The sequence below is a fragment of the Diadema setosum genome, chromosome 3 (genome assembly GCF_964275005.1).
Source record: "Diadema setosum chromosome 3, eeDiaSeto1, whole genome shotgun sequence".
Lineage (NCBI taxonomy): Eukaryota > Metazoa > Echinodermata > Echinoidea > Diadematoida > Diadematidae > Diadema > Diadema setosum.
This window is the reverse complement of record NC_092687.1, coordinates 6,948,427-6,962,382: the sequence shown is the minus strand read 5'-3', so window position 1 is coordinate 6,962,382 and position 13,956 is coordinate 6,948,427. Positions and strand designations below refer to the sequence as shown.

Below are 13,956 nucleotides of genomic sequence, written 5' to 3'. Positions count from 1 at the left end.
AGCATATAGCGTTATCCTTTCAAAACTTGAAAGTTAAGCTTATGCAAAGGACTTCAAGAAATGAAAAGGGGCCTCTGAGACACAGCTGATCGTTCTACACTCCTGTCAAAAAGGGTTGTAGAACAACTGCTCAAAATACACTTTCACCTTTCAAGTTATGACCCCAAACTTAAAAATAATGTAGTAGAAGAATAGCTCTTTCCGAAAATATAAAAAGCTCAAGATTGAATCGGTTGAACCATTTCACCTTTTTTGGGTCCTCATGTAAAATCGAAGGGTGCGACTTTTTGTTCGTTTTGTGATGTTATGTAAATGACAGTAACGGTATAAATACAAACAAACAAACAAACAAACAAACAAAAATTATTGTCATTGTCATCACATTGGGAAAACAAAATTTGAGTGAAATAAGCGTGTACTTTATTTATTAGTAAAAAGAAATGCATTAGCAGTTTGTTTATTTTTTCTTCTTTTTTCTGTTGCTAGATGCTGTTCTTCTCTTATTTTTTTCATTTCCCTGTGCAGCCAATGTGTGAAAATTGATATCTATAATGCATTGTGAGTGTAGACAATTAAACACATATTCATATATGGGGCCTAAATATAATAAATAGATGCATTGAAATACATTGTATGTATGTGTACATGGGGGCTGCAACCTCGTAACTTTTTTTTTTTTTTTAATTTCAACAAAAGGAGTGAAATTTCCAGTATCCTTCTGAGCCCCACCCAGTCCAAACCCCGATGTGGTTGACCGGAAGAGGGTCGGGGTCCGTCCAGTCGATGATGGGGGTTTGGTTGCCATGGTGGCCGATCCTGAGACGACCCTCATTAAAGGTCAACCAGAAGCGATCATACGTGGGAATGCCTGATAGCACGGCGCTGGGATAAGATGTCTCGGTAGTCTCATTGCAATTAGTGGAGTACTTGGTCGCGCATCCACGCAAGAACATCACCTTCGTCTTGTGCTCACCGATCACTGGTCCGATGCAATATGCAAATAGCAGAAGAGGACTATAGACATAACGCACAAATAATGTCAATAAAGACACCCCCTCCCCCCCCCAAAAAAAAATGTATATATACGTTATACATATATATATATATATATATATATATATATATATATATATATATATAATACATACATATAGATAGATAGATGGATAAAAAACGAACTAAACAAAACCAAAGAAAACCTCCTCAAAAGAGATGTAACAAACCAAAACCTTGAAAGAAAGAAACAAAACTAATAAACAAACAATCATAAACCCCAAGCAACAGTCGCAAGCAATGTCCGACTACCCCCCCCCCCCCCAAAAGAAAAAAAAATCCTGTGGGACTTCCGAGTTGATAACTTTCAATTTGATTGAACTGCCTGAATGTTATTTCGGGTCTTAAAATATATCGCCATACCTTTATTGTGAAGAAAACTCCATTGAGTTTGGTTAAGAGTTCACTCCTGTAGCGTTTCTTATCAGACAAGACGTCACTTACACTTTATACAGCAAGATACGTGAAATCGTTTCAAACTGGGATTACCGCAAATTCTTTCTTTTATTCCATAGTATACAGAACTATTTACATTTTGTTTTATTTTTTGATCTCAGCAAAATACACATAAACATTGTGTTCAAGAAACGATGATACTAAATTCAGCTTTACCGATGAGGTACATGTCGCGTAGATATGTGTTCTCACGGGATAAGGCGATATGCGCATCATGATAAGCGCTGACCTCAAAATCGACGACAAATGCACTTCCAGACAGTTTGACATCGAGAAAAGCGAACCTCTTCTGTGGTCCGCCAGCGTCTTCAGTGTAAATCACCGGGCAGGCTATGATTTGAAACAAGGAGAAAAACTTGTCTTTTTTTCTTCTTTTTTTTTTGATGGTGATATTAGGTATGCCTTAGAAACAACAACAAAGGTACTGCTTTGAAAGATAGAATCAGCCATGATTAGAATTATTTTAATTAAACTTATTGATTACCACTGGGAGTAATGATTTGAAAAATCTTTGAGTTAACACGTTTGATGCAGCTGTGTAGGTTTTTTTTTTTTTCTATTGTATAAATTTGTGATACAGGAAACCGTTACCTGTATCACAAATCTATACCACAGAAAAAAACCGCAATAAATCCTAAAATATAAGGAGGTATCACAATTTCCTACTAAACCATTACTGTAGACAGTTTGGTCTATAGAAACAATCTTATTCGAACTATTGTTCCCAGTTTGGGTATATAACACTACTTAACATTGATTATAATGATTAACATTTTTACACTGTTTGTTCCTTTTTCTAAGTCTATCCCTGAAGCAGTGGAGCGGGGTATTAAAGCACAAGAAAGCCTGACTATATTTGTTATAAATAAGCCTACCTCTACTTGCGGTTGCATTTTGTTTTGCATCCCGTTTAAATATTTTTCCCCATTCATTGCATAGAGCAGAGAAGGTGAGAAGGTGAGAATATATACCCTGAACTTCGAAATGTCCTTGCTGAGTATAACACTTTTTTGGAAATGTTTGTACTGTCTTTGTATTTTTTAGGAAAGTTCGTACTTGTATTTAGTTATTTATCAGTGTAATGATTAGATTCTACTCTTTCAGTATTTGTCATTAACTTAAAATCCATGTCTGGAGAGTATTTGATGGTTTTGTGATGCAGGGTCACATAAATCATACATACCACACTGTGGTCCAAAATAATCCTCAGTACAAGCACAATCGTTCCCGGTTTCAGCCTCTCTACACGTTCCATTGTTCTGGCAAGGATCCGAGGCACAGGCTGAGTTAAAATGGACATATATATATATATATATATATATATATATGATCTTAAATAGATATTTACATTGTCATCGATTGTAATAACTGACATTAATATACTGTACTAAAAGTATGTATTTTATTTTGGAACCTACATCCTACAAACTTTGCTTTTTAGTGGGTTCCTCATATTAAACGTCAATTATATGTCCTTATACGTTTGTGCAATTTTATTTCAAACTGTCTGTGGTGTTAAACACATATCTTTCTAAAATCAAATGGAATATAAAACTTGTATGAAATGTGGAATACTATTATGGAACATGAATGAAAAAAACAGAAAAATAATTCAACTTAACAGAATTATTCACAGGTAAAACTAACGAGTCGCATTGAAACTCATTCTCATCCATTCATATTTTCGTGGTATTATGAAGGGTCTGTTCTCAAAAACCGATAAGTCCATTTTTGAAAATTTTTAAGTACGGTCTCTGTCATAAAGTACAAAATGATACCTTTGAAATGACAAATTGGCCACTGCATATAAAAGTACATTTTTAAAGTTATGGTCAAAAGAAGGATGTATTTTCTTATTATTTTTTTTTCTTGACCTTTTATCGCAAATATCTCCATTTGGCAAATAAGGACTTATCGGTTTTTGCGAACAAACTCTTCATATTTTTGTGGTTGTATACAGAAACATTTTTCCCATTTCATTATCAACATAATCGGCAGGGTTGCTGAGAGGAAATGGAGCAAGGTTGAAGGCAGTAGAGTCATATCTACAGAAATGGTGAAGTAAAAACCAACAGCAACATCAAACAAACATACAGTATCATTCCTAATGGTCAAAACTTCAGATGAATTGCCATCCTGTGCTGTCGATATATGAAAGGAACATAACGAGATCGGCTCATGACTCACGTGGAATACTACAGATGTACATCTTTTTTCCTTTCAGCATGGGATACTTCTTCATCATGGCTATCTCTTCATCCCCCACTAACCTGGGAACCGTAGCAACCGTCTCCCCGCTGGGGAGTGTGTGTGTTCCACAGCTGGCGACAGTCACCGGGCAAAATCCATTTTCTTCCTCGCTCAACAGGACTCCAGACACTTTCAGTGTGAATTTCAGAGAAAAAGGGAGAGGGGAAAATACAAAAGTGTGACACATAGCTCTACAAAGACTGAGCTATTGTGGAAGCTGGAAAAAAACAAACAAACTGGGGAGGGGGGCCTAAAATAACCCCCACCTAGATCTCGGTTATTGATTGAAGGACTTCGATCAAATTTAGTATAGTATTCGTTGTCCGTTATGGTTATGTTCAATTATTATGCTGTTATTATGCACATGACAGCATAGTCAAAGTGATAGCATTTTATATATATATATATAGAGATAATTGTTCTAAATTAACAATGGAAATCTACTCTTCTTGTTTTCCCCCAAATTTGTGTGGGTTTTATATTTACGTGCCCGTTATATATCGAATAGTCTAGAAATCTATGCTCAAGGTTATTATAGTACGGAAAAGGTCCTCATCGTCAGATTGTGTTAATTAATGTTTGAATAATGCGATGCACACAGGAAAGGTATTTATGTGAATTACTACGTAAATACAAGTTATGTATGAAATGTAATGGTTTGGCACATTTTAATGCAAATGCATGTCGTCAGGGAATGACACAAAGGAAACTGGACTGATAAAATGATAGAAGGATAAACAATCTCTTGTGATCTAAAAAATACACTGCATGAGTCTCTACCGTATACATCTTTTTGCATTTCTTTGTTTTCGTATCCATTGTTTTCTATTTGTCAGTAACCTAAAAGTGTTAGGATCAAATGAAAATAAATTTTCATGGACCTATAATTATTGTTCAATGTCGGTATCGTGGGCTGTGGGACGTGTGGGTATTGGTTTCGTAGGGTGTGCTTTATGGTCCTATTTTAACTTCACCATGATTGCAGTATTCTGCCTTCATTCTATTACATGTAATTCAGTCAAACTCACCATGATTGTGAGTGACTGTTATATACAATATACAAAGCAGAGACCCTTATGGCCATTTGCATAGCTTCTGGAGATTTTCGTTCGATTTTTATCCGCAAAACTAAATATAATATTTCGAGAAAGATTATGCCGATGTGCTTTAGTTGTTATTTTTGTATTGTTTTACCTCTTTTATGAGTTCTTATGCGTTTTGATGTTGCTTCGGGTTTTTTTTTTTCCTTCTTGGATTTTTTTTTTCAAAACCATTAGGCATTGTTATTCTATCTATCGTCCTGGGCATCCTGTTATCATCATATATCAGGCGTCAGTCACATTAATTTTGATATGCGTGCGTCAGCACAATCACCATGGTCACGTCATGAAAAGCCAAAGAATAAAAAGGTTGTGGAGTATGGGTTTTATGAAAGCCTCCACTATCAAGGGTATATGGAAGACAAAAAGATGGGAAGATAACTGCCCGAAAACACACACACACACACACACACACACAAGAAGTGCTTACATATCTGTACTTTAGAAATATGCTCATCTGTCAACATTGTATACATGCACGTCCCTACGTGACAACTATCTGCCTATTTCGCCATGTATCTATGTTGTAACTTGCATTGCAGAACAACCTGATGTAAGCATAAAGAAGTCACCTATACTACTGTACTGCAAAATAATGCATAATGGTCCTTGAGAATACACAAGTGTATCATAATAACTCGTTTGTATACAGGTATTTTTTTATGATACTTGGAGGATTTTCCATGTTTTCTTTTTTTCTTTTTGCTATATATGGTTTATCTGCACTAATTCTTATTCTTTTTATATGCAGTTGTAATATTGCGATCTACTCTCAACTTATGGAGGGTCAAAAACTTATAATAAACTAAACTGCATAATTGAATAGTTTCAAAAGCTCATTCAGCTTGCATTCAAATGTAAGATTGATAATATTTCCCTTACAATACGACATTTTGGACAAAACAGCATCACTAGATTTTCTCCATTTAACAAGATTTCGTAGCTGTTTGTGGGATTAGTGATGCACGGTGACAGAAGGACATAGTGGTCAATTTATGAAAGTTCGAATAAAGGCCTAGGTATAATCTTATAGAAATACGATAGAACCTATTTCAAAGCGAGATTTAAGCGTACATCCAAGAATTAAAGCCGAGTGTATACAGATCAAGATAAGGAATACATCTTAGGAACAAAATATAGAAACATAAAGAAACGACAAAAATTTTCGGGGATAAAGCAAATTCTTCTCAAATGCAGCCTAAGACAACAAACGAACAACAAAGTGCAGATAGAATAACAGCTGTTATTATATTGATGTAAAGAGTGCCCATAAAAGACAGAGGAATTGTTGTTTACAGTATTATATATGTAATAATATATATAATAATATATGAAAACAAATATATGCATGCCCAAAATCAAGAATGATCAATAGTATTAAGCATGAAATAAATCAAAAATAAAGTTAAATGAAACAAGAATTCCATTTGAAAGTAAATACATGCCCCTTACCAAAGTGTATTCCTACGAAGGCAGCAAATAAAGCCACTTGTAACTTCCGCTCCATTTTTGAATTGCGCGTAGGATGAGATTGAATCCCACGGGGAAAGTACTCCTGAACACACAAAATGCCAAATCAATTCCCGTAAACTACTCTGCAAGCCGCCAACTGTAACTTTTGGTAAAGCTGCAGTTGAAGTTGTGGTCTGCTCTTCGGTTTCTCGACCCTCTTATATGTTCTTTAAGCGAGAATCCGAAACGTGTGCGCGAGCTGCAATCAAGATTGTCTTAAAGGACAAGTTTACCTTAATAAACACATAGATTGAGAGATTTAAGCCATGTCAAGGCAATTGAGACAATTTGAGTTAAATCGGGCGATCCTTTCAAAAATTTAGAATTTTTGAACTTTCAGTTCCGCGATCGATGAATGTGAATATTAATGCAGCTTTTGGTGTGATATTTATAGAACGATATAAAGGAAACATTAAGAAAATCCAGCATACTTTATCTGTCATGTTTATCACATGATAAAAGAGCACATGACTTGCCTCATTCAGAAGGCAGGGGGGGGGGGGGAGTAGTTCTACCCTTTACACATTTCAGCTAAATTCAGTTGAAGGAATGTGTTCTTTAAAAAAGAATAGTAATGAAATTTTCTCCAATTATCTTTATATTTTCCTTACATCGTTCTACGCCTGCCACATCATCATCACCTGTATGTGGCTCCACACCAGCAGAGACTGAACAGAAACTGTAAGAATTCATAACATTTAAACTGATTGTCCCATTTTCCTCAAACTGTCCTTGATTTCTTCTACTTATGTTGCTGTATTTCAATTGCTTAGGCCTATGATGGTGAATTTGTTCTTTAAATCATCTCCGACAGGGTTGAAACTGGTTCATGTTGTCACTGACAACTGATGGCACTCCTACTGTGTCTCCCAGGGTCTGCATGTCATTTAATCATGGACAGACGAAACGATGGCGCCCTATGTCATGAATTTGATATCATTTTTGTCAGTTTGCCTATTTAGTTCATTACTTTACCCTCAGTCGGTTTATAATGAAATTTTATCTGCTTGAGCTTGGATGCGTGTCTGTCTAGACTGGTTGTAAGCCTACTTGTTATGTGATGTAAATATTACTCGATTGTATCTTTTTCGTCAAATAAAGCTTGTCAACTGTGGAAACAGCGATTTAGGGACTTTGTGTGGAAAGTAGGTCTACACTTGTCTCGACCAATGCTGAGATTTGTTTTGTATATCCAATGTTCCAAAACGGGTTGAGGTTTGAATATCAGAAGCAGTGTAGGACCTATTTGAATGAATGAAGATGTATGGGATCTTAGATTACTACACGTGGACTAAAGGACCAAATGTTATTTGAAAAAAAAAATGTGGGAAATTGTTTATCGATTTATCGCTTATCTATTGATATCGAGCCAGCTGAGCTAAAAAAAGTGAAAGTGGGCATGGGATCAATCTTCATAGAAGCAAATTGAAAACAAAAATGAAGTTAAACGCAGACACGCAGTAATACAGACAGAGAAATACCACAGCCATGAAATTACATTTTGCAATATATGGGTAGGGCTGAGCTATAAAACAAAAGGGGTGTGTTGGTAGAAGGTCAAAAGAGTGATAAAAACAGTGGAGGGAACAAACACAAAGAAATTATAGGGAAAGAATGAACTATATAGAATGACAATGGAATAATATTTTCTTTATAAAACGGTTCCACTACAGCACACAGTTTAACAAAGTCAAGTTTTAAGTTTCAAGTTTCTTTATTTCACCAAAGCAAGGAACATATTACAGACAAACACATACATACATATTCGGATACAATTACAAACATAGCAGCAAGACAGTGAAAAGGGAAAAAATGCAAAAATAGATTGACAATTATACGTACATATTGTAAGATGTAAAATAGGACCTTCACCATTAATGCATTTAGAGATACAGCCCACTCCAAACCCTGTTTATAATTCCCACAGTTTAATAGTTCTTACATCCTTTTATCAACAATGTCGTCACACTCCCAAGCAAACTCCCCATGTTAAAGCCCACCATCACAATATACTCCTTCCTCTAGTTATCCGCAATGAACTTAATACTTAATCCTTTCTTTTGTTCTGCAAGTAATCCAGACTCCTGCATTTACAGTTCCACAGTCAGTTCTTAGTCCAGTTCTGCTACATGTAAACAAAGTAATTCTTACATCAAAGACTTATCTTTTATATGTAATCCTCACATTGTCAGATAGGTTCATTCTGGACTCTCCCCTCTTGGGGACAAGTCCTCAACGGCTACTCCCTAGCCATACCCATGACCATTGAATATGGCTACCAAGAGAGATTAGGGAGCCTGCGTGCATATGTGACCCGCTACAACAAAAGGATCCTAAAGTCGCTGATGGCCGAGCCAAAAAAAAAAAAAAATCGAGGTTGAGGTCACATCATCAAAATTGGTTAAAACAATCGGATTTCTGTTTTTGGCAAAATTTTGTAGTCTAATGTTTTGTCCATCATCTGCCGAAATTTCGAAGCTAAATGAGCAAAAGAAAGGCAAGAAATTAGCGTTCTTCTGGGCCATGATTTTCCGACTTTCAATGTAAGAGAAACGTGTCGGAAGATTTTGATTTAGCGCCGCAGCTAGATTCCGCCCTAGCAACGAGGGAGTGATCTTATCGGTCAGTGCATGGCATCCTGATTACTGATTGGTTGTGCGTAGACCGCTGGCGCTAAGCTTGACTGAACATTGCGGAGGTCGCTAGGAGCGTGCCTTCTATTGTCAAGCTGTGAAAACTGTCTCGCCTCCCCATGACCATGATAGCGTCGAAAAGACAACTTTGAAGGCGTTTTTCTCGAAACTCTGATTTCCTCAACCACTTGACATGCGCTGATGAAATCATCGATATCTCCGCAACCGAGTACCTTTATGAGTTGTGCTATATATTATGAAATTAAAGTAGAGGAGCACGGGAATAACATCATGCCATTTCTAGAAAATTGTCCTCCCCCGACTTTCGGATCCTTTTGTTGTAACGGGTCACATATACATTTGTTGCTTTCTACGCTGGATACATTATAGATATTACCAATAAATGTGCACTTGTCTAAACTGCATATCAAAGTATGTGCTTGCTATTTCGTCGCGAGTTTCGTTGTAAGAGTTGTGAGTGTATGAATGTATCACGATACATCACCGACAAGGAACATACAAATCACACTCTTTGGTTAATAGTTATGCTATAAGTAGGTAGCAGCCAGAAGGGAGATGTCCCTTTTATTTTAATTAAATGAAATGAAAAGAAAAGAAAAAAAAACATCTAAGAACATTATAGTTATATTTGCTGGTTTATTATTAATATTTTGTTCAAGTTGTTTTTCTTGTCATTTCATTTCTGAAATCAGTCAGTTCAGTTTATTTTGCACCAAGCATTAGAATATACAGAGCATACAATAAAACATGAATGTACAAAATAAGATACAAAAAGAGAAAAAAAATCATAGGACATACGACATTAAAGTTAAAATAATGTGGCGGTATATGACTACATACGGAGAAAATGCCATTGGTGAGAGAAGCAGCAAGAAAGGAAAAGCCCTTGTGAGTAGCTGACCCATTTTACTGTAACATACATACCTTTGACATATTTAAGAAAAAAAAAATGTCAGTTAAGGTGACAAAACAGAACAAGTCAAACCAATGCAATCATTACAAAAGAAAACTACGGAGGTATGGACGATAACAACACAGAAAACAGCAACAACAAAAATACGCCTTGAATTAACTATATTTGTAATCTTCCAAAAACGTGTTTATATTTAATTTTGAAATTATTAATAGATTTTGATGCTTGAATTTCCCTAGTGATAGAATACCATTATGAGGGTCCTGATATATAACTGATTTTTTTTTTTTTTTAAATGAGGTGCGCATGTGATATAGATAATAGTTTGCAGAATTTCTTGTTACGTAATTATGGATAGTGCTGTTCAGCGAAAAATAATCTAAAAGGGATTCTGGAAGGAACTTTTTGTAACATAAATACATAAAAATACCCAACTGTAAAAGATATATATCATAAAATTGCAGCATCTTGTACAACTGAAAGATTGGTTATGAATGGGCAAGATATGAAGCATGGTGTGCAATACATATTGCTCGTTTTTGTAAGACACAAACTCTGTTCAACTGGGGTTTTGATGCATTGCTCCAAATTATGATCCCGTATGACAAATGTGGTAAAACAATTGAATTATGAATCATTTTTTAAAACACTTTAGGCATTGACTTTAATTTATACATAACACTAATATTCTTTGCCAACACATTACAAAGGTTATTTACATGAGCATTCCAGGTAACATTTTTATCAAGTATTAATCCTAAAAACTTCAATGCCGACACACGTTTTACCTGAGAGGCACAGATATTGACAGAAAAATTTTCAATATTATATTTTCTCTTGGTAAATAACATATAATTAGTTTTTTGAACATTAATTGTAAGAATATTTCATTTAAATGTAAGGCATTTAAATGTTTGCCACTGTTCCATCAGAAAGCCCTGCGATTATTATTAAGTTTATTTTTTTTCGTGCCTGATGAATTATGGGGAAAAATAGTTATCATGTTATTAAAACCTGCGCAATTTCTCCTCTCTTGATATAGCTCTATAATTTAGAAGATCTTGCATGTCATTATCATTAGTCCCAGACATTAAATCCATTGGCATTGATTAATGATTACACCAATGTGAGTAAGGACCTTATCTATTTGTTTTCTGCATTCACTTAGACATGACATAAAGTCTGTGGAGGGTGATAACAGTTTTCCCTTTGTTTCTTAGTTGATTTGAAATGTGTTTCTCCTCCATTCTGTTATGAGGGGCTGTTTTGTTTCTTTTTTTTTCGGGCAGTTTTAAGCAATACTAAATTTCGACAGTGAGTACTGCCAGGGACATTTTGTTTAAAGTGCGTGAGTGCATTACACGCTACCATGCTTGCCATTTGGGGAATTAATTCGCCCTAATTATAACCGCGGTTTCAACTAGTTCTTATCAAGCTATTTTCTTTTTAATGCAAAACGACACTTCCTCGCTTCATTATACAGCACCATAGGTAGAGCAAAATGCTCGGACTCGGAGGCGGACATTAGATTTGCCCTTGAGATAGTGGAATACTGTTTACGCATTGCTGTCACAAACGCATTAACGAAAAGGATCATGTTCTCTGAGTGTAAAACCTGGCGCTCTTCAGTCAGTTCAATAAAAGATACAAAATCACGCCGATCCCAATGCTTGGTTTCGTTCTAAAATTCAGTTAATACGGGTCCACGAATCAATTTGCATTCGTGAATGATACCACACTCACTCTGCGAAGTTATTTCTGCATGGACTTCTCTGATTTTCCAGTTCAAGCTTTTGTAGGGTACTTTAAACTTCTACCACTTTCGCAGTCTCAACATAGCAACTATTCAGCACTTGAAAAGGAATCAGGAAATAAAAAAGTAAAGAAGGCGGGAGAAAAAATAATCACTTTTTGGCCACCACAGATTGAAAATTCAGGAAGTTCACGCAAAGAAATTAGACCTGATATCTCCCGGTATGGAGGAGCTCTTGAACACCAGTATAGGAACATTCATTCATATTTCAGAAGCTGAGTGGACTACAACTTCTTCCAGCTCTCATACGTCCCATAGTCGAAGTGGAATTCCGTTTTATCACCGCGTTGTTGTGGCTATTTCTCTGTGCCTCGTCACCGCCGTCGGTTTTGTGGGCAACTCCCTGGTGTTTGCATCTGTCGCGCTTTGTAAGAAGCTCCACACGGCCACGAACGTCCTCATCGTCAACCTAGCCATTGCCGACTTCTTGACCTGCGTGTGTCTGCCATTCCTCGTGGTTGGTCTCGTCAACCGATCCGGCGAGTACCCGCTGCCCGACGTCGTCTGCATTGTAACAACTGGGTTACTCTTTTCGTGTTCCGGGGCAGCCATCCAGACACTTGCTGCTATATCCATCCTCCGATGGTACGTAATCACGAAAGGTATTCGTGGTCGACGAGGCTTCAATGAACCAAAGAAAGCGATTGCTTGCTCGATATTTACGTGGGCAACGTCGATTATGTACGTGGTCGTCCCTGTTCTCTTCGGAATCGGTGAACTTGGCTATTCCACGTTCTACTCGCTGTGTTCCGTGACGGATTCAAATCCCCTGGTTCACTACTTCGTTCTTATTCAGGGAAGTGTCATCATCTTGACCCTGATCGTCACAGCGGTATTCTACGCCCGCATTCTCGTCTTCGTTGTCAATCACGGTCGCAGTTTTCGTTCTAAATTCCCAGTCGTTGACCGGGAAATAGGGACTGGAGGATGTGGAGCCACCAAGGGGCACTTTAATTTCAATGCAGCACTGCAGGAGAGGGAAATGAAGATCACCAAAAACTTGTTTACCATCGTCTGCGTGTTCGTCTTCTGCTTCCTGCCGAGTGGAGTCAATTTTGCGATTCCTGGAGCAAGCGTCCTGACCCTCTACGGGTCGATGATGATGATGGCCAACAGTGCCCTGAATCCTATCATATACGGCTTGAAACATCCAAACTTTCGTGACGTCTTCGGCAAGATTATACATTGTCGTCTGTCCGATATTCCGGAATCCAGCAGACGCCTTTGCTTCAGATTCAAGAAACCTTAGGCTTGGATACGTCTTGTCGCCTCAGCACATGTACGCAGATACCACCACTACCGAAACTAACGCAATCTACATTGTGAATAAGAGTTCTCGGTATTTGAAGCGCTTGCTTCCAAAAGGCGCTAAATCCATTGAAAAATGATTGGTTTAGCGCCTTTTGGAAGCAAGCTCTTCATTTGTCAGAAATGCTGTGTGCGATAGAATTGAGACAACTTCACTCACCATAAACTTTTAAACTCCATATTCAATACTTTAACTAAAATAAACTGACAAACATTTGAACAATGCATGTGTCTGATATAGTCTCGTTGTTTGTGGCTGTTAGGCCACAGACTCGAGTCCTATATGTATCTGAGTGAAAATATTTTGATATCATCAACAACATTTTCTTTTACAAGTTTGTAGCACAAGATACGAATTTTCTTCATTCATTTTGGTTATAGGATTGATGGGAAGCTGTGATGAGATGAAGTTTATTAGCTCATTAATAAATCGTGTAAGATATTTTCTCATATCTCATGTATCGTTTGCATTTGATTAGATATGTGAAATGCTGTGGGACATCTTTTATCTATAAGTCGCAACATTATTACACTGCTTGTGTTTGTGCATATTGGATGAAAACCTTATGACAAACTTGATTTATAGTAATCTGAAGTCGTGTTATTGATTTAATCTTCCTCTTGATTTTTAGTGATATTTTGTGGACATAAGAACTGCAATAAATGAAAAATGAATTTCGTACTTTACCAGACGTGCGTGCAAAACATTTTTTCTTCTATAATATGCCTGGCTTTTTAGTAGAATTGTCACTGAATATAGCCTACCGTATCCATGCAGTAAAAACTGAAAGCCTGACCTCCAAACAGTACTGGTGGGAAGACCGAGGCCGTAGAAATCGCTGGACTGCGTAGGCACGGAAATTAATTTCAGACTTCTCATGGCAATAACCCTGAAAA

General features: G+C 36.8%; 1 protein-coding gene across 1 annotated transcript; it reads left to right on the top strand.

Annotated features, from left to right (window-relative positions):
* The first annotated feature begins 11,914 nt into the window (after positions 1–11,914).
* Positions 11,915–13,000, top strand: LOC140226696 (somatostatin receptor type 5-like). Its single transcript, XM_072307136.1, has one exon. The coding sequence runs from the start codon at positions 11,915–11,917 to the stop codon at positions 12,998–13,000; it is 1,086 nt and encodes a 361-aa protein (XP_072163237.1).
* The last annotated feature ends 956 nt before the right edge of the window (positions 13,001–13,956 follow it).

Excerpts from the sequence above, each read along its gene's own strand:
- LOC140226696 (XM_072307136.1), top strand. The coding sequence starts at position 11,915 with ATGGAGGAGCTCTTGAACACCAGTATAGGAACATTCATTCATATTTCA.